At 43.0% G+C, this 22,605-nt stretch overlaps 1 protein-coding gene across 2 annotated transcripts in view; it reads right to left on the minus strand.

Moving 5' to 3' along the window:
- Positions 1–22,605, minus strand: part of TET3 (tet methylcytosine dioxygenase 3) — a 109,972-nt gene that overhangs the window by 16,968 nt on the left and 70,399 nt on the right. For both annotated transcript variants that reach the window (XM_081068187.1, XM_081068188.1), the window contains exons 4-6: positions 12,799–12,889; positions 7,092–7,185; positions 775–983 (exon numbers count right to left, since the gene is read on the minus strand). In XM_081068187.1, the coding sequence (XP_080924313.1) occupies positions 775–983; positions 7,092–7,185; positions 12,799–12,889 (394 nt within the window). The remainder of the gene's footprint in view (positions 1–774; positions 984–7,091; positions 7,186–12,798; positions 12,890–22,605) is intronic.

The following is a 22,605-nucleotide window of genomic DNA, read 5'->3' on the forward strand; positions in this document are numbered from 1 at the left end:
TTCCTGCAGGCCCAGGAGTTGACGAGCCTTTAAACCAATAAACACTGCCATAACAGTTCAACTCTTAATAAAATCCAGACACAACCCAAATGCTCCTCAACTGGGGAACGGACAGGCAGTGATGCGTCCGGGCAGTGGAATACTACTCAGCAGTGAAGAGGGCCAAGCTACAGACGCACATCGGCAGAAGACGTTGGGAAACACTGTGCTCAGGGGAAGAAGCCAGAGTCAAAAAGCTATACACCGTGTGGGTCTGTTTATATGACGTTCTTGCAAAGGGACAGGAAACAGGATTGGTGGTTGCTGGGGTGGGGGAAGGGCCTGCCTATTAAGGGACACGAGGGAAAACTTTTGGATGATGGAACTGTTGTATCTCTGGACTACGGTGTACTGGTACATAACCGTGAACATTTGTCAAAACTCTTCTAACTGTATACCTCAAAGGAGGAATTTTACTCTAAGTAAAAACAGCTTGATTTTTAAAAATGGGGAACAACCCTGTAAGGATAGGTTTTGGCCTTATGTTAGTGGGGCACTCACACACTTTCACACTTACTAGCATCATTAGAGCCTCAGAGGCGATCAGGGCACAAGGGTAACCCTGAGCCAAGTTCACAGACGCTCCCCAGCCAGCATCAGAACCCGGGTCGGGATCCGTGGGTAAGCACTGTTTCTACCCCAAGCCTAACTGTAGGACAAACAGGGCCCTGGGTCTGGGGGCGAGTGATTTCCCAGAGTCCCCTGCATCTGCTGCCCGGGGCCCTGGCTACATACTCATCGTTGAGGCCACATCTCCGGCTGGTGGGGTTCCCGTACTTCCGGAGGGTATCAGTGAGCTCCTGGTAGAGGGTGTCTCCCAGGCTGCGGGGAATGCCCTCCCAGGCCAGGATAAGGATGACGATCACGGCATTCTGACAGTGGTGGCCCGCCCGCTGCCGCACGAGGCACAGCAGCTTCTCCTCCAGCGTGTGCCTGCGGATCACCTGCAGAGGCGCGGGGCGGGGCGGTGCCGTCAGCCGCATGACCAGCAAACACTCCTCTGCACAGGAAGCCACACACCCCTCCCCGCTGCCGACCAGACCTGAGCGTGCAGGCCTTGAGGGCAGTGTCCTGGGGTGTCACACCTGGGCGACAGCAACTACACAGGCTACGAGACCCTTATAATTAGGGAACGAAAAATACAGACGCTATTTTTTTTAAAGAAGAAAATAAGAAATGATTATTACACAATCTAAGTTATTGGTGATTTATGTAGACTTAGGAGTGAAAATACAGAGATAAAATTCTAAGCCAAAATATATTCAGAGACTTTCATGTTGTCCTAAAACATCTGAAGAGAAAATACTGCCTATCTGTATGTTCTTAGTTAGAAAGCAAAGACTTTGGTGCTGCAAAAAACAGTTTTTGGCAGTTCCTCAAGAAGCTAACCATCCAATTACCGCATGACTAGGCAAGCCCATTCCTAGATGTACACTTAAGGGAACTGAGAGCTGGGACTCAGATACCTGTACCCCCATGTTCAGAGCAGCATTATCTGCATCAGCCAAAGGTGGAATCCACAGTGTCCATCGATGGATGAATGGATAAACAAAATGCGGCATGGCCAGACGATGGATTATTCAGTCTTAAAAAGGAATGAAATTGTGACACCTGCTACAACGTGGATGAACCTCGAGGACATTATGCTGAGTGACACAAGGGGACAAATACTGTATGATTCCACTTCTATGAGGTACCTGGAGCAATCAAATACATAAAGAAAGTAGGACAGTGGTTGCCAGGTGCTGAGGGAGAAGAGGGAATGCGGAGTTTAACGGGTAGAGTTTCAGAATGGGACGACGAAAAAGTTTTGGAGATAAGATGGTGGTGACGGTTTCATAACAAGATGAATGTAACTGATATCACTGAACTGTACACTTAAAAATAGTTAATATGGCAAATTTTGTTATGTATATTTTAATATAATTTTTAAAAATTAATAATGTAATATACCCCAAATCACTGAATTGTATACTTCAAGTGGGTGGATTGTATCATATGTGACTCAATAAGGCTTTTGACAGAAAGCAAGGGCCACGGGCACTGCAGTGCTCTCTCCCTCAGGCTCCAGCCATTCCCTCCCCCAGGTTCTCACCTCCCTCTTCACTCACTCGCGAAACACTGTCCTGGCTAACAAAACAGTATGCCAAGGCAAAGGGTCCTGGGAGCTGGGGAAGGAGGTGGCTGAATCTCCTCAGAGGATCCCAAGTAATTCTGTGGGGGCCCGTGGAGAGGGGAGATGGGGAAGTGCTCTGAGAGGCCGGCTGATGGACAGGGACTCATGGCGGGGGTTCCAAAGACTATAAGCAAGGGGCTTATTTATGTAAATAGCTTCATGCTGTAGAAAGTGGGAGACAGATGGTTGGGAGAGCAGAGAGACTAAGGGGCCAGCTAGGAAACCATGGACGTAACACAAGCAAAACACCAAGTCTGGAACGAGAGCAGTGAAGAATGAAATAGGAAAAGGAACCGATTTCAGAGATACTCAGGAGAAGGGTGACTTTGGGACCATCTGATGATAGGGGCTGAGAAAAGTCTTAAAGGACTTTCACGTCATTTAAGTGTAGGAGAGTGGGTGGGTATTGTTAACGGGGAACACACCAGGGTTGAGGTATTTTGGAACCCCCAAGTAGCTACTGCATTTCCCCGAAAATAAGACCTAGCCGGACCATCAGTTCTAATGCGTCTTTGGGAGCAAAAATTCATATAAGATCCAGTATTATATGATATAATATGTGATATGATATGATACCTGGTCTTACATTATAGTAAAATAAGACCTGGTCTTATATTAATTTTTGCTCCAAAAGACACACTAGAGCTAATTGTCCGGCTAGGTCTCATTTTGGGGGAAACACAGTATTTCCAGTAGGTGCAGCAGGGTGGGCCTGGACGTCAGGAGGCGCCCGGGCTGAAGACAGACTTGGTCGTGAGTACATCAGTGCGGGGAGTGTCACGGGCAGCCAGGCAGGCGATGTAAATGGGGGACGCAGGCCAGAGGTCAGACCAGGGTGTGGTGTGGACCAAACCGCGAAAAGCACCGGCCCTTTCAGAAGGAGGAAGCCAGGCCGCCTCTTCATCAACGGCTGCATGGAGGCAATTCCAGCCTAGTGCAGCTACCTCTTCCAATTTTGTAAGGAGAAAATAGAAATCTATACCATTACATGAAAGCTCCCCTTAAAAGGATGAGAACACCAAATTCAATAATTTTGTGGCAAAATATACATGATACAAAATTGACCACTGTAGCTATTTTGAAGTGCACAGTACAGAGGCATTAAGTACACTCACACTGTTGTGTAACCATCACCAGAATTTTTCCATCTGCAGAACTTTTCCACCTTCCCAAACAGAAGCTCTATACCCATTAAACACCAACCAAAAGAGTTAAACACTAACTCTCCATTCTCCTGACCCCAGCCCACCCTTAGTAACCACTATTCTACTTTCTGACTCCATGAATTTGACTACTCTGAATAGCTCATATAAGTGAACTTGTCCAATATTTGTCCTTTTGTGATGGGTTTATTTCACTTAGCATAATGTCCTCAAGGTTCATCCATGTAGAAGAAGGTGTCAGAATTTCCTTCAAAATGTTAAAGAACACCTTGGATGCTAAGGAAAACACATCTCTAGGTCGCGAGTTCCTGCTTTGAGCCATGGCAAAAATGGTGCCCGCCACTGCCCCCATGGAAGCATCAATCATAGCATTATTTTTTAAATTGTTTTTTGGGATCCGTGACACCTGAACACACACATGCGTGTTAGAACTCCCGGTAAGATCGCCTGGCTTCCCACACACTGAGCTCGGCACATCAGGGCAGCAGCACAGACCTGCAGGTACTGGTAAGACGGTGTTCTGTGTGACTATGATTACTGAGCACTATGGTCAGCCTCAGCTCAGTGTCCAGGGCAGCTCACTGTCTTATTGCACTCATGGGACACGTGTTCGGAGCATGCAGGGAGACACCTGACCTGTCAAGCTGCGACTGAGCCACATCCTTTTGGTTTCCCAAGTGGCAAACACACACACACGTCACTAGGCACAAGCAGAAGCTCGCTGTGGCCGCACTTTCACCAGCCTATGGGTACAACTCAAGAAAACAATAAGGAGGCGGAACCCTACCCACACTCTATGAAGGAACCCAGGACGGAATGCACAGGACGGAATGCCAGCATCAAAGGCAACGAGAGGCACAAATAGGGCAGCACCCGAGTCACACGCCATCACAGAACCACAAACATCTCACCGAGATCCTGGGCAGGAATTCCTGCAACACTCCACTGAGAACAACACAGCACCCAACAGAACCACAAATCTATCCTCCTGTAATTCCCACCCTTGGTACTTAGCTCCACTCCCCGGGGATCCCCAGTAAGTCTCATGCCCCCGATGGGCCTTCACATACCTGCCTTCTGACATGTTACGTTTACAGACTGGCCCACCCAGCCTCTCTGCAGTTTTTCTACCAAAAGCCCTTTTTTTCTCTTCTAGCATGCCCCTGTTTATTCTGAGCCTTCAGAATGCTACGTGGGTCACTCTTTTACTCCCATGCTTGGTGACTTTCACACTTTGTCTAGGCCACCTTAAAAATCAGAGACTACCAGTGGCTCTCTGGGTCATCCCACTGCTTTCTTAACATACATTTGCTGAGTACCTATGATATGCCTCAACTTGGTTCCCAAGATCCTGGCCAGTCAGCTCTAGAACTTGTCAGGTACACTGCTTTTAGCTAAAGGTTCTGGTTAGGGGTTCAGGCTACAAACAGGGACACGAACCCTGGTTGGAAAAGAAAGCCCAGGCTCAGACATGGGACCAGGTAGGACGGGGAGAGCCACAAGAGGCACTGTCCCACTTGCTGTGGCCACATACCACTGTCCTGGGCTCTTGACACCACTCTGCTACCAAGAATAATCTTTCCTTCCTGGTGTTTGCTAGTGACTTCCTCAGGGGGGCAGGGAAGGGAATACCTGCCTCTTTCCAACTTCTAAGGAGGGGGTACTCTTTAGATGAACCCTACCAACCAAAACACGTAGGGTGTTTGGTGGCTGTGTAGACAAAAAAACAAGAAGTCCATCCCACTATAGGAGATGGTTAGAAAGCACACACACACACACACACACACACACACACACTACTGCCATTTTCTTGCCACTGTAAGAACTCTATGATCTACCACCATTTGTTCTTCTCGTAAAAAAATAATTTCTTTCTTCTGACCTTTTATCTTCACTCATCAGATACAGGAATTTCCCCACCTCTGGGAACGCTGTCACTATGCATTCCCTGCCATCTGGACTTCTCTTTCAAAGCTAGTGTCACCCAGGGCTCAGGGATGTCACCCATGAGCTGTTCCACCCTTTGGACAAAACCTTAAGTTCACAGTGCTCCCTGTGCTCCGTTCTGGGCTCTGTCCAGACCCCAGAGGACACACTGAGTACCAGTTCCTCACCCTCCATCATTCTACTCTCCTCGCACAGCCCTAGGAACTGTTGCCTCTCTCCTTCCTGCCCAGGTCACCATGCTCTTCCCAGCCCTTGGTAGGGACACACAGGTCCTGGCCAGGTGTTAACGCTTGATCATGGGTATCGAAGGGCTGGCAATGTATATTCTCTTCTTCTGTGCCATCCACTGAAAATAGCCAGCTGTTTTCTTTCCTTCAAGTGTTGTTTCTGAACCTAGAACAGTCCCTAGCTCTACCTGTGCCCTAAGGATCTTTAGTTTCCTGCCCAAGACTTTGGAATTCCTGCACTGCATGAATTAGCCGAAGAAAGGGGCAGATGTCACTTCCGTGATGGGTCCTCTGAGGGGGTAACACCCCCCCCCCCAATCAGCCCTAGACAGACATAGCCTCTCACTGAAACGACCATCTCATGAGGGTGGGGACAACGTGCTTCTTCATACCTGTGAATGCTCTACGTAGTTCCAGATTCTTTTGTTGCATATAATTCTGCAATACTGACTGAAAATTGCTACAAACAGACATGGGGTAGTTCAAGTTCAGACACCGTTTATGTTCATTAAGTACAAAGGTGCAAAGGCATGGGGTAGATACAAGATAAGAACAGGCATGCGCCCAGACGGACACAGGCTGACAAAGGGCATTTACCACCATCCCTCACCCCAAATGAGCCACATGAGAGTTCACTCAGCCTTCCTGCCTTTGTGCATATGACTCTCTCCAGGAATGCTGCTACCCTCGCCTCAGCCCGCTTAATATGGTCCTGCAAGCACAGCCCCACGCACGGCCACCTCCTCCGGGAAACCTAACCGGATGTTCCTGCCCCTGAACTCTCCAGTACCAAGTTGGCCTCTCAAAGTTAAACCTCGATGATTCACGTCGCTGTGACGTTATTTCACGTGTCGCGGCATCATAAGCAGCTGGAACATAGGGACAGAGCCTTCGCTTTTCCCTGCATATCCCCCTACCAAGCAACCAGCATGGTGCTGGGCTCAAAGCCCCTGATGACCTTGCTGCTGTCCCTGAGCACTCTTTCTGTGGTGGTTCTAGAACTCTCTTTATGGACTGGAAGCACCTTTGTGGTCAGAAAACTTTGTTTGGGTGAAACTGGTGTCTGAGTGACTGACATCTTCCTGCTGAGACACTCGGGCTGCCTTACAGGAAACAGCGGCTCAGAAGCAACGTAGGGGCAAGGCTGTCCCTGACCTGCCTAGCCTCACCCCTTCCAGACAGGAGACAGAAACGCCGGAAGCTCCAGGTACACAGAGGGGCAGAGGAGTCAAAGAGTTGGCACAGTGGGGCCCGTCTTGGGTAAGACACCATCTCCAGCTCCCCCTTCAATTCTCCAAAAAGTTCTGAAGCACAGACGGTACGCGCCGAGAATAACGACCAGAGCAGTTTGGAGGTCAGTCCAGGATGCCAGGTGCTGGCATTTAAATAAAAGGAGGACAAAGAGCTGGGGGAAAATGACTGTAACCAAGCACCAGATACCAGCTCCAAGATTCCCTGGACAGTAAACATGTCTGCTTCCTCCACACCCCAACCCTGGAGAGTGAGGCCCAGCTTTGGCCATGGGGTCAAGACACTCACCCACTTTGCAATGGGACAGCCACGTGAGCTCTTCCCCTCCTTCCCGGTGTAGATGACCTTCTCAATCCGGATGGCTTTCCCCTTCTCTCCATACCTGGAGAGGGAGACAGAAGCATCATGAGCACAACAGAGCCCAAAGGAGAGCAACTTACAGTAAGAAGGCAAGCCCCAGTGGGTTTCTAGTTACTGTGGGGGCAACAGAGAAGAAAGAGAAAGATGTGAATGTTTATTCTGCGCTTAGAGCCTCTGGGGACACAGTGGCCACTTCCAGGTTCCCAGGGCCTCTGGTCCATCTGGTCTTGCTCTGTCCCAGGGCAGAGGGGGAAGTCCAACAGAATGTGCCTGATTATTGCCTCGGAGCCTCCAGAAAGGTACTCAAACCAAAGGCCAAATGCAGGCATTTGTATCCAGCCCTGTTGGCTGAGTCACCCCCAGAGTCAGCTATTTATAAATTCAATACACAAAAGAAAATAAATGGGGACACCCTTATTACTCTCTTTCAACAATCCACAGCTGACACTTGAACATGATGAGGGCAGCTGAGGCTGGGGGGAAGTGACCCTACAAAGCACAGACTGGCTCCGAGATTCCCCCGGACAGTAAACACATCTGGTTCCCATAGAATCTCCTGCCTTGGCCCCCACACATGTGCACACACTCCAGGAGTCTGAGGCCATCTAATTAACCACAGCACATTCAGAGGTGATGCAACTATGGGCCCCAGAGCTGAACTGATCTGCCCGAGGCCACACAACTACCTGGGGGCCACGATGCTTAAAGCACAGCCTTGGAGGTCAGACAGACTGGGCTCGAGCGCCAGTCCAGCCACTTTCTTGCTAGAAGGACTGTGGTCCAACGACTGCACTTCTCTAAGCCTCAGCTTTCTCATCTGTAAAACGGAGATAAAAATAATTCCTACCTCCTAAGCTTTGAAAAAGATCAAATGAGGTAATCCACAGGGAGTGCATTATTTAAAGTGCTTTGAAGGTCCTGGCATGAGGGAAGAGCCCAATAAATATTAATTAGTCTTAATAATGTAAACAGCCATCTTACTGAATTGTCCTATTTTTAATAGCTTTTTGGTTTCAAGCACAATATTACATCATCTGCAAATAGCGGTCATTTCCCACCTCCCCCTTTCCCTCTTTATGTCTTTATTTCAGTCTCTCATCTCTCTGTACTGGCCAGAGCTTCTGAGGTGTGAGTAAGCATCTTTGCTTGTTTCCTGAATTTACCAGTTGTGAATAGTTGGGAACCAGAAACGTACCCAACTATTCACAACTGAGCACAAAGTTAGCTGACTTTGGGATGGAGACAGAGACTTCCTTATTTTGAAGGGTTTCCTGTTCTAAGGATTTTTAATCAAGAATTGATTACTTTTATCAAGTACATTTTTTTAGCATCTAAGGAGATAGACGATTGAATGGTTTTTCTCCTGTGGTCAATTAACATGGCATGCTATTTAAACAGACTGTCTAAATCAAACTGTCCTTAGATTTCTGCAATGAACCCAATTACGGCATATTATTTTAACATACTATTTAATAGAAGGTAATATTATCATAGCTATTATGATTATAATGTTGTTTACATACACTGTATAGTTACCCATATGTTCTATCTCATCCACTCCCCTTCTAGAAATCTCTACCTCAGAAATAACTGTACAAGATTTAGGAATTGGATTTATTGTTGCATCACCAACAGAAAAGTCAGAAACAACTTAAGTGTCCAGTATAGGGCTAGCTAAATAAAATATAATAAATATAGCAAATTTCCACACAGTCAATGGCAAACCACGTAGCCACTAAAAAGGAGTTGACAGAATTGCATGTACTGACATGGATGAAATTAAGGCGGGAAGCAACTGCAAACAGTGGGCATAGTATGATTGATTCCATTCAAAATTTCTTTATATCTATATGTATAGGTTTGTAAACGCTTCAGTTTTTTGGAAAAAAAATTGAAAGGTAAGCATCATTTCTTTAAAAGTTTCTTCTGGGAAGGATAATTGCTAGAAAGTTGTCTTCACTCTAAACTTTTTTTAGAAGTTCTCTTACAGACATGTTTTATTTTTGTGATTGGAAAAGACAGCAAGTATTTTTTAAAAGGTTGATCTCAGGGTTCTCTGAGTTCTCTAGTTCACTCAGGTCTCAGTGAAGAGTTGAAAAGTGTTTCTGATCATTACCACGTGAAAATTCTAAGGCTCTGTTAGTCCCTTATAGCACGTGCTTGAAGACGGGACTCGGGGGAGTTTGTATAACGTGCTGTGGCTCTAGAAAAAAGGCCAGATAGTGCCGCTTTTGTCTGGGACCTGGAAAGCTTTCAATTCAACAAGCATTTATCAGGAAGCGGCCCCTGAGTGCAGAGCCGGGGCACTCGGTGCTGGGGTCGCTGTGGGAAGAACAGCCCGAAGTGACCACACTGCTCTCACCAAAATGGACAGGATATCATGTTCCCCACAGGAGGGTGAGCTGAGGACACTGACGCGGGCTTTCTGACCAGGAACTTCTGCACCATCCCACCCTTGAGAAAAATGCTGCCTGCCGTCAACTTCATATTTGAGAGCAAATAAAAGGGCTAAGCACTGAATGACCAGCTAGACTTTTTTTTTTTTTTTTTTTTTTAAACCAGAACTGTCTCAGTGCTTAAAGACAACCAGCCAACTCTGGATTTAGTTCTTTTTATCTTGAACATGTCACTTCCTGGCCTACTATTAAGAGGCCCTTTTAGAATTTAGATGAATTCTTAGACCCTAAACTAAGTCTGCAAAGGACAGGCTGAAACCTTATTCTCGAGGGTAACCTGATCATCTTACCCAGTAGTTCTTACAGGTGGGTCCAGGGCCACCTGGGAACTCAGGAGGAAGGCAGACTCCAAGGTCCCACCCCAGACCTGCTGGGTCAGAAACTTGGGGGGTGGCACTCCGTGATGCGTACTCTCACAAGCCCTTCAGGAGAGTACAGCACGCCCAAGTTTCAGAACCACTGATCTAAAGTGCTATTTTTATCAGGGTTACCTCTATCACACAGTAATGAGACCAGCTCCCCCAAACTCTGAGGATTTGCTAGCACAGTGCTGGTTCTTCATTTCTAGAACAAACATTTAATGAACCCCTAAGCTGAAGAGAAGCCCCTTCCAATAAAGGACATGTGACACTGTGTAGCACACCATTCTCAGATGCGGATTTGAATAACTGACTGCAATTCCCTATGGAAACGAGGAGTTGGGTACCCAGGAAGTGTGGAATGCATAAATACATTGGGATAATAGTTTAGAATTTGCTTTGACTCCCCCCACTTCTCCAAATCTTTACCAGGTAAGTGAAAAGCACCAACATAAGCACACTTCCCCTCCCTGCCTCAGCCAGCTCCTGGCAGTACAGTGGTCCTGCAGAGAAAGGGTCCAGGAGAAGGTCTAGGGAAGAGACAGCCTGGCCCATTCACAAACTAGACCCCCAGTCAGGTGATATTCATCAATTGTTCATTTCCCTCCTTGTTTCCGAAAAGAATTTAAAGAGATGTCTATATGCTAAAAATAGCAGGTGATGGAATCAGGGTAAAGCAGGAAACAAACATGATGTTGTACACAAAATGTAAACAGTGGGGTCTTGTGTGTTTTTGAGATGAGCCTGGAACATTTCATCATATGAAAACTCAAGGAAGCTAATGAAGACTCCTTAGAATCAAGTCACAAGGAGGCAGGAGTGAACCTGAATAGGCCCCGATGGGCCAACGATGAGAACTTACGTTCCTCCTAACGGGGAATCTACAAATCTGCCTCGAAGCTTACTAACTGCCAACATAAAGATGGAAACGCAATCTGTTACATGATTTACAAGGTCCTCAAGATAAAAATAAACCAGTTGCTGAGGAAAAACATGAGTATTCCTGGTCTGGAAAGGAATTCCTCTCTTGGATCAGTTTCTGAAGAATCTACACTTGGCTGTTATTTTTAAAGCAATGAGAGGGGAAGAAAAGGACAAATCTCAACTTTATCACTATCTCTTAATCCTTGTTTCAAAACTGAAAATTATCTAGACAGCTATCTAGAAATCTTGTAAAATTGTGACCAAGAAACAAACACACACAAAAACTGTCTCCGATCAAACATACATTTGGACTCCCCCACAGCAAAGATAAGTGCGAGGATTCCTTACAAAAATCCATGGCCAAAATGATGTCTTATGCAACCTTGAAACTGCAATGCATACACATACATGTGGGCACATGCACACACAACACGCACACCCTGTTTTAAATCTGTTCATTCTCGTGGACTCAGAGGTCCAATTAGATCTGAATTTACAGATTGGGTCTTTGATCAACTGCTCTGCTGATGGCATGCATTGAATATGAATGTTTCCAGATGGTACAGGATGATTAAGAGTGATTACAGCAGATCACTGTCCGCCATCCATCTTACCTTTGATTCATTCAGGGGAATTATTATTCAGTTCAAAATCATGTTCCCTGCTATATTATTATAATGATGAGTTAGTCTGGCTCCCCTGGTCAGACAAAATCTGGTTCTTAAACTCTGAGCCACTCAGCCTTCCTCACATCTGTATGTGTATGTATGAACAAACATGTTTATGTCTATATAACCTTTGACTTCACTATTAAAATACTAATACTTGTTATGAAAAATGCAGCCAGTACATGTGTACGTGAGGTGGACACCCTGTGTGTAGTATTTGCTAATAAGCACGGTTTTACATATAGTCAATTCAGTTTATGCTCACAACCCTCCTCCTATCTTACCTCTCCATCTACTGGAACTCATAGCATTTGAAATCCCTTGTGGACATGTACACAGACTTTAAACTCTCTATCTATAAAAGCTGCTTAAACAACCGAAACAGAGCTATAAAGGAAAAACCCTATAGTCTTGAGTGTGAATTGGAAATGCCATTATAAACTCATGATGTATTAATAGTTAATCACTAAACAATAACAAAAATCAAAAACCTACACACACAATTTAGCGCCTTCTAATAAAATGGCCTAGAAACAATGAGCAGCACCCCAGCAGCAATGAACATGCAGAGCACCCAGAGTCTGTTTTCTAAATGCTTTTTCCCACAATAAAAGGAACCGGGACTTCTTGGGTAAACGTACACATGAGCCCAGAACAGCTTGTCACACGAGAAATCAAGAAAGTGATTAAAGAGTCCTAGGATCATGTCAAAAGGACTCAGGAGACACCCAGAACAGGCATCCACTGGCCAAAGATGACACAATACCTTCCTCCTGTAGGAGGTACAAAATATCACCCATGAAGCTGTTTTGAAAAAAAGGAAGAAAAAGCAATCTGATTCTGGTCAAGCCGTTAGATCTAACTACCAATTTATGGGACGTACAGCAGATAACCAGGTTAATACCACAGGAAAGACAGCAGCAAAATTCAGACCATGGGAAACTCTATAGGACATATGACCATTCGACGACATTTCTTCAATAAAAACCATTTCAAGAAAGAGCGAGAGAGAAAAGAGGGGAAGAGGATAGATGGAAGGCAGATCTACAGATAGAAACCCAAAAGCACCAGGGGTAAGAATCCCACATTCAACCTTCCACCGCCTGAATGTCAATATTCCTTTCTGTATGTCATCTAGTACAAGGCAATGAAAATGAGAGAGGCTTAAAAATCCATATTCTATTAATAAATTGCCCACTTTTCCTTGGACATCTGTACATCAACTCACCGCTCCTCCATGAGTTCCCGGATAGAGGCTACCGTGGGGCCAGATCCCAGGTGAGTATAATACGGACCTTCATCTTTCTCCACTATTTGTTCTGCAGAAACACAGAGTAAACATTATTTGGAGACATCAATTCATCAACATTCATTTAGAAAGGCAAACCACCAATAAAAAAATTAATGGGCACATTACAAAACAGGAAATTCAAATGGCTTTAAACATGTGACAATGTGTTCAACCCCATTAGAAATTAAGAAATACAAATTAAAATCACAATGAAATACCATTACACACAGGCCAAACTGGCAAAAATTTGAAAATCTAATAACCATGTGTTGTAAAGACCGTGGTCTACCCACGTTGGAATTCAGCTTCTTATTGTACATAGTCTAGACCACTCCACTCCTAGGTATCTGCCCAAACAAACTGAAAACAAGGGTTCAACAGTTGCTGTATGCACATGCTCGTACCATTATTCACAAAAGCCCAAAGGTAAAAACAACACAAGCATCCATCACCAGATAAACAAAATGTGTTCTAACCATTCAATATTATTCAACCATAAAAAGGGAAAAACGTTCTGGCACCTGCTGTAACATAGATGAACCTTAAAAACGTTATGCTAAGTGAAATAAGCCAGACACAAGAGGGCAAATAGTGTATGATTCCACTTATATGAACTATCTAGGACAGGCAAATTCACTGAGATAGAAATTAGAGGTCACCAGGGGCTGGGAGGAGTGGGAATGGGGAGTTATTAATGGGTGCAAGGTTTCTGTTTATGGCAACAAAAAGGTTTTGGAAATAGATACTTACATAATACTGTGAATGTAACGCCACTAAACTGTACACTTAAAAACGGTTAAAATGACAAATTTTATGTTACAATTTTAAAAAAGAAAGGAATGAAGTACTGATTCATGCTACAATATGGATAAACCTTAAAAACATTATGCCAAGTGAAACAAGGCAGACACAAAAGATCACATACGGTATGAGTCCATTCACATGAAATATCCCGAGCAGGTACGTGCACAGAAACAGAAAGCATATTAGTGGTTGCAAGAAGCTGGGAGGAGGAAGAAACAAAGGGTAACTGCTTCATGGATACAGGGTTTTATTTTGGAGTGATGAAAATGTTTTGGAACTAGGTAGAGGAAGTAGTTGCACAAGATTGTGAATATGTTAAATGTTATTGAATTGTTCACTTTAAAATGGTTAATTTTGTGTTATGTGAACTTCACTGAATTTTTTTAAAAAGGAAGAAACTACTGATTCACACAACAATATGGATTAAGTTTAAATAAAATTTTCTAAGTGAAAGAAACGAGACCCGAAAAACTATGTACTAGTAACTCTGGAAAACAGTGTTTTGACTGGGTACTATAAGGCTAAAAACAAAAAGTACTTCATACAAATACTGTACTACAGTTGGAAAGTTTGTTTCATATCTAAGGAGACAGGACAACTAAATGCAATGTAGTATCCTGTATTGGGCTCTCTAACAGAAAAGAAATACCAGTGGAAAAATTGATGAAACCCAAAGAGTCTTTAGCTAATAGTTTTGTACCAACATTAATGTCTTAGTTTTAAATGTACCATAATTACATAAGGCATTTTTATTAGGGGAAGGTGGGTACAGGGTATACAGGAACTCTCTGTACAACTCTGCAACTCTTCTACAAATGTAAAATTATTTCAAAATAAACCATTAAACAAAAAACTAGGCAGGAGGCCCAAATTTACTGATCCTGTCCTAGAGGAAATCTTGGCCACAAGCATCGAAACATGTACAAGAATTTTCACAGCAACACTAGTTGCAGTAGTCAAAACTGGAAACAACCCATAATCTAGCAACAGTGGAACAGACACATAAAATGTAGTAGTCATATAACGGCATACATCCAGCAATGAGAACTGACAACTTGCAACAACATGGCTGAATATTACAACACAGTGAGAGAAAGAAGCATAGCACAGGACAAATACAGTAAGATTACACTGAAATAATATTCAAAACCAGGCTTAACTCTACTGTTTAGAGCTCCATAGGTGGTAAAACTACTAGGTTGAAATATGAAATTGCAGATGTTAAAAAATTTTTACCTACAATCAAATGGCAATTTCATATGATTTAACTTTAATATAAAGAAAAACAAGGAAATCATTGTTTTTGGAAAGGAAACCACAAGTCAAGAGAGTGGTTACCTCTGGGGGATGGGAGAGGAATGTGATTGGGAAGGGTATACAAGGGACCTCTTAAAGCGCCCGAGCACAGACTCACTCCTCACAGACACTCATCCTGGGCTCAGGTGGAGGGACAGTGACTTGAGGGGCATCAGAGACATACAGGGAAAGAATGAGTTATGTGGCTCTGGGGCAATGACTGAAGGGACAATTGCCATTTTCCCCATGTGGGGTCCTCTTCCCATGCAGCCAGCAGGTGAGCGCCATCTTTCCTGTGTTGAGCCCACCTCCCATGGGCATGGCCAAATCTGAATCTGCACTGGCCTGGTGACCTCTGCTCATGCCACCCAGGTGACTCCCTGGGACACTGCCCCACGCAACTTGCCCAACGCCGGAAGCACTTTCTTGATGAGCAGCCAGTCATGCCCATGTAGTACTTTCTTGAACAACTCTCGGGGGTCTGTGGTCCCCACATGGGCAGTGACTAGCCTCAGTGTGCTCTGAGACATTTGTTGAGTAGCTCCAGGCTCAGCACGGGATCCAAACCAGAATCTACATAAACTCCTGAACACAACTTGTCCCACCTTGGTGACTCCCTGAGAACTCGCCTCACTCAACTCATGTGCCATACAAGGCTTTATCAGACACTGAGCCTTACGGGAGCAGCAGGTGGCAGCAAACCTCAGGGTGTCCTGGCTTTTTACAGTTACCCCAGGCCTGGTACTGGTGAAAGTGATCCTCGGTTTGAACTTGGCCTCTCCCATGTGCCTCCAGGTTTAGTACAGGGAACAACCAACTGCAGCTTGCTTTTTAGCTCCTACCAGGTAGTCTCTGGCTGGTCACAGGCAGTGGGTGAACTGGGCCTGCACTGGAGCCCCTCCCAAGAGGCCCCAGAACCAACATACTTGGAGGTGGGTTTCAGACCACAGCACAGCACAGCACCACCCAATTAGCCCTACAAGCGGTACGCCCAGAGGGTGGTCTCAGTGGCCACCAGAGTCCACTGGGGCAAATCCTGCTACATGGGGTAAGCACCCCTGCACAGCAGCCCGTAAGCTGTGGACATGGCTAAACCCCACAGCCAGTCAGCCTGAGAATCAATCCCACCTACTGATGGGCCAAGAGCAACCAAGGCTCAACTATAACAGAAGGGCACACACAACCCACACAAGGGACACTCTTGGAGCACCTGGTGCAGGTGACCAGGGACACTGCCACTGGGCCCCATAGGGCACCTACTACAAAAGTCCACTTTAAAGACTGGGAGACACAGCAGATCTACCTAATAGACAGAAACAAACAGAGAGGCAGCAAAATGAGGAAACAAAGAAATGTGTCCCAAATGAAAACAACAGGAGAAAACTCTAGGTAAAGAGCTAAACAAAATGGAGACCAGCAACCTATCAGACGCACAGTTCAAAACACTAGTTATAAGTATGCTCAAGGAACTCAGTGAGATAGCAAGCATAAAAAAGGACATAGAAACCACAAAAAAGAATGAGTCAGAGTGAAGAATACAATAACTGAAATGAATGCACTAGAAGAAACCATCAGCAGACTGGATGAAGCAGAGGATCAAATCAACGATTTGGAAGACAAGGTAGCAGAAAATATCCAAGCAGAACAGCAACAAGAAAAAAAGAATCCAAAAAAATGAGGATGGTTTAAGGGACCTCTGGGACATCAAGCATAACATTTGCATGACAAGGGTACCAGAAGGAGAAGAGAAGAAAGCGAGGAATTGAGAACCTACTTGAAGAAATAATCACTGAAAACTTCCCGAACCTGGTGAAGGAAAAGGACATACAAGCCCAGGAATAACAGAGTCCCAAACAAGATAAACTCAAAGAGGCCAACACCAAGACACATTATAATTAAAATGCCAAAGGTTAAAGACAAAGAGAATCCTAAAAGCAGCAAGAGAAAGGCCATTAGTTACTTATCAGGGAGCCCCCATAAGACTGTCAGCTGATTTCTCAACAGAAACTTTGCAGGCCCGAAGGGATTGACACAAAATATTTAAAGTGATGAAAAGCAAGGACCTACAACCAAGATTGTTCTACTCAGCAAAGCTATCATTTAGATTTGAAGGACACATAAAGAGCTTCCCAGAGAAGAAAAAGGTAAAGGAGTTCATCACCACCAAACCAGTATTACAAAAAATGTCCAAGGTACGTTTTTAAAAAGGGGGGGGAAAGATAAAAAATATGAATAAGATGGCAATAACTACGTATCTATCAACAATTACTTTAAATGTAAATGGATTAAATACCCCTATCAAAAGACATAGGATGGCTGAATGGGTAACAAAACCCTTACATATGCTGCTGATAAGAGACTCACTTCAGATTGAAAGACATATACAGACTAAAAGTGAAGGGATGCAAAAAGATATTTCATGAAAATGGAAACAAAGAAATATAAAAGCTGTGGTAGCAATACTTATACCAGTCAATTATATACATACTACTGTGTTTCCCCGAAAATAAGACCTAGCTGGATAATCAGCTCTAATGTGTCTTTTGGAGCAAAAATTAGTGTAAGACCCAGTCTTATTTTACTATAAGACTGGGTCATAATATAATATAATATTATGTAAATATATTATATATTTATTATATAAATATAATATAATATTTATATAATAAATATAATATAATACCAGATCTTATATGAAATTTTGCTCCAAAAGACGCATTAGAGCTGATTGTCCGGCTAGTTCTTACTTTCGGGGAAACAGGGTATGTATATATAGAGTGTGCCAAAAAAATGTATACACATTTTGAGAAAGGAAAACTGTATTAAAATTGTAATGATATATACCAATAACAAAGGATGAATACAAGTCATGTTTGACTTCTGCATCTACAAGAGGTGCTCAAAGTAGTTACCATCAGCATCCAGAAATTTCTGCTTGAGCAACGTTGACCAAAGTATCCACTTGTATATATTTTTTTGGCACTCCCAGTATATGTATGTGCATACACACACACACAGACACACACAGACACACACAGACACACACACATGTCTAACCACTATGCTGTACACTTTAATATAAAATAATATTGAATGTCAAGAGTAACTGAAAAAAAATGATTAAAAAATATTTGTGACTGGAAAGAAAATAAATGGATTCAGAATACCAAAAGAAAGCTGTAAGACTGAAACAATGTTTAATTAACTAGTTCCAAAAAATTTCAATATAGCATGTCTAATATGCTAGTTAGTGTACACACAATCCCACATGTGTATATATGTACACATACACAAGCATAAAGGTGTATATACTATTACCCACACTAAGAATAAGCATAAGAGGGGGCGCCTGGTTAGCTCAGTTGGTTAGAGCTCGGTGCTCTTAACAAGGTTGCTGGTTCGATCCCCACATGGGCCACTGTGAGCTGTGCCCTCCACAACTAGACTGAAACAACCACTTGACTTGGAGTTGATGGGTTCCGGAAAAACACAAATAAATAAAAGTTAAAAAAAAAAAAGCAGCAGCAGCATAGGAGCAAGTTTGGCAATGGTGTGTGCAGTTCAGTGAATTGAAGGAAGTTGCCTACTGCTTCTGGCTCTGCTCACAGAGGCTCTTCATTCCCCTCAATGTCCTGGGTCAGGCTCTTGCCTGAATTACTGTCATGGTCTCCTAACTAGTCTCAGCCCTCCGAGATCATCGTACCCAACACTACCAGTTACACTCCCCAGAACAGAAGTGCGACGTCATCACTTCCCACTGATAACTCCATGTTGGACAGAAGACAGAACCCGAATTCCAGGGCACAGTCCACACGGTTCCCGCAGAGCCACGTCCGCCTACTTCCCAGTCTTGCACCCTGCAATAGCCTCCGCAGATTCTTCCGCATTACTGGCGACATCCCTGTGTCGTTCAACATGTTCTCATTGATAACAGTGCCCTCCTTTATTGCTGTCTTTGTAAAACTCATCTCTTAAGGCCTCGTTTGAATGCCTCCTTTTCAGTGAAACCCTATTGGACTTCTCAGGTTCGTTTTCCCCCGGGATTCCCAGAGCACCTTGCATACAACAAAAATATCAAAGCACGTATCACAGGCCATTTTCAATGTTAACATGGAACAGCAGAATGAACATGGCTTTTGCAGAGACCTGGGCAACTGTGAGGAGTTACCTTCCCAGCCTCTCTAATCCTCATGCCTTCTTGTGTCAAATACGTCAAGGTCAAAGTGCATTACATGAACTCAAAATGTAGCTGCTGTCCAGACTCTGCCAAACAATTTATGTGATTGTGGCCAAGTTACACAACCCTTATGTGCCTTAAAGCAATTAAAATAATGTTTTGACATTACAGAATTGTTGAGTATTACATGACATGTGAGGTATACCTAGTCCAGTTCTCAAACTATTAACACTTAAGTATTTCATGAATGAGTGAATATTTTCAACTAAAGGATTAAAAATGACTTGCTCCAAATAGACACTATTTTGCACCATAAAACAGAGAGGATGACAGAAGGATACATGTGAGTGGGGGAGGGGAGGAGACCGAGGGGGCTACAGAGAAAGAGAATGTAAGAGTGTGGGTGTTGGAGGCAGTGTCTGAAAGCTCTTTACAGGCATTAGGATACCATACAGTATACAGAAAATAGAACGTAAGAACATGCCAGAACGTCTGGGCTGTATTCCAGTTTCTATTGTCTAGAGAAAAGTCAAAGCAATGGATTGACTGCAGGCTCTTAACACTGGAACTAGAACGTAATACAGCTCTTGGTAACTAACCTGTGTCCCAAATCAGAAAAACTCAAAACTTACAGTTAAGGGCAGAGAAAGGAGATTTTCAAGGAGAGGATGCAAACCAAATCTTGGCAACTCCATCCCAGCAGCTAGGAAAAAAGGTATCAAGATCCAAAACCAAGCCAACCTGGGCACGGAATGGTCAGGTTTTCTCTGGGGAAAGTCACAAAACATAAAGGGCAGATACAGCTCCAAGTGCCAAATAAACCCAAAGTTATTCTCTTCCTTTCAGCAGTTTACAAGGCAGCCCAAGGAGTCTCTTAGAAGTATTGTTTCTTTCAATTATATCCCTTTCCGTGATATGTAGATCCTTTTCTTTGATTATATATATCAGGGAGAAGATATTCTATGGGAAGAAATTGGACTTATAACCAAGTATGCTTATTTATAAAACCAGGATACATTTACAAAGTATCCTAATTTTTAAATATATATATATATATCCTCGTGTGTGTGTGTGTGTGTGTGTGTGTGTGTGTGTGTGTCTTTTCGTGTGGTAACAGGTTTGTACTCAGTTGTGGCACCAGACAGCTTACAACACTTCGCAAGGTTGTGGTAACGTCCAGTAATATGCAGTGTATGCTCTGAATCAGTGATTAATATATGCTTTTTTTCCCACAAAAATAACGTGTATTAACCATGTTGGTGCTGTTTAATGCCATTAATCTTAAATTCAACACAGGAGTTTACCCTATTTACATTTACGGTTATAACACATGCACAGGGTTTGTCATTTTATGTTTTCCATGTTTCCTTGTTTTCTTTCTTATCTTTTGTTATACATGTTTTATTTTTTACCACCCTCCCCCCATAATCTGGAAAATCTGTAGCATGTTCTTAGTAATGCTAATGTGACTTTTAGAGAGAAAGAAGTTAGCACCCTTATAATTCCTCCCACCTCCTCCTTCACTTTACCTCATGTTTGTTGTTCGTATCATCATGAACATACCGTGTTTCCCTGAAAATAAGACCTCGCTGGACCATCAGCTCTAATGCGTCTTTTGGAGCAGAAATTAATATAAGACCCAATATTACATTATATTATATTATATTATATTATATTATATTATATTATGACCTGGTCTTATATTAAAATAAGACCAGGTCTTATATTAATTTTTGCTCCAAAAGACGCATTAGAGCTGATGGTCCGGCTAGGTCTTATTTTCAGGGAAACACGGTATTTCCCTCTCTCTATTATAAAAGAGATATTTAAAATAAATTTATTTCAAGTATAGTGGACGTAAATATATTACATCTTGTTTTAGGAAAAAATTACTACAATTATTTAAATTTGGACTTTATATTTGAATACATTTCGTGTTCACTACCAGACCCTTCATACTACAAGCTCCCAATCTGTTAACTTATTTGATTCATTTCCAGAAAATTTGAGTTCTTGCATATTTGGAAATGTTTTTATGAAGGCTTTATATATGAATGGTAACGTCACTGAGTACAGAATCCTTAGATCACATGTTTACCTCAGTGCTCTGAGAACTGCAGTACATATATCCAGCAAAGAACTCATATCCAGAATTAATAAATAACTCTTACCAAGCGGTAAGAAAACGAAACACAAAAGAGAAATCGGCAAATGACTTGAACAGGTACTCTACAAAAGAGGACATAATAAAGGCTGCTCAACTTCATTAGTCATCAGGGAAATGTAAATTAAAGCCACAATGAGATAGGATTATACACCGACCACAATGGCAGGAAGACTGTTCAAACACTTGCCAATGAGAAGTGGAGCACTGCTGGTCGGAGTTTAAACTGTTATAACCACTTCAGAAAATGTGGTGACCTACTAAAGCTAAGCCTACATAATTTCAGTCCTATGTATACAAGTATACCCAAAAGAAATATGTGTATCTATACGTGTGCCAAGAGAGTATGTAAGAACCTCTTACATCAGCATGATTCGTAACCTCAAATTGGAAACAATCCAAAGGACTATCAACGATCTAGCAGGTAGCGGTATATTCATAAAATGGAATACTATACAGCAATGAAAATAAATGAACTACAGGTACCGCTACACACACACAGATCCGTATCACAAACACAACAATGAACAAAAGCCAAACTATAAAAGGATACACACACACACACACACACACTCATGTATGATTCCATATATATAAAGTTCAAAAACAGGCAAAACTGATCAATGTGGTTAAAAGTTAGAACAGTTACCTTAGGACGGGGGTCAGCAAACGTTTTATATTAAGGGCCAGATGGCAAACATTTAAGGCTTTGGGAGGCATGCAGTCTCATCTTCGCTGATGTAGTGCATAAACAAATGAGCATTGCTGTTTCATTAAAACTTAGGGACTAAGTTTAGAACTTTTTGGACTTCATGGAATTTTCATGAGCCTTGAAATAGCTTTCTTTTGATTTTTTTTTAACCATTTAAAAACAGAAAAATCGATTTTAGCTCACAAGTGTGGGCCAGATTTGGTCTGCAGGCCATAGTTTGCTGGAGGGGATCAGGTGTCATGACTGGGGGGGCCTGAGGGAACTTCTGAGGGGCTGTCCAAGTTCTGTTTCTTGATCTAAATGTGGTTACACAAGGCGTATGCCTTTTGTCAAACCGTATTTAGTTGTACACCTAAGATGTACATTATCTCCCTATATGTGTATTTCAATTAAAAGAATGGTTTTAAAAAGTATTTTCTTTAAAGTAAAAAAAAAAAAAAAGTTTAAAAACACCAAGTGAATGTGACCAACTCATTTTTGGGGGGTTAATTTATTTGTAGGCAATTCTTCATCCTATAATTAAGTAACTTCATCAGGATCATTATTTGTCCGTTTTTCTTCATTTTGATTTCAGACAAGTTTTCTACCCTA

This window comes from Rhinolophus hipposideros (genome assembly GCF_964194185.1).
Source record: "Rhinolophus hipposideros genome assembly, chromosome: 12".
NCBI lineage: Eukaryota > Metazoa > Chordata > Mammalia > Chiroptera > Rhinolophidae > Rhinolophus > Rhinolophus hipposideros.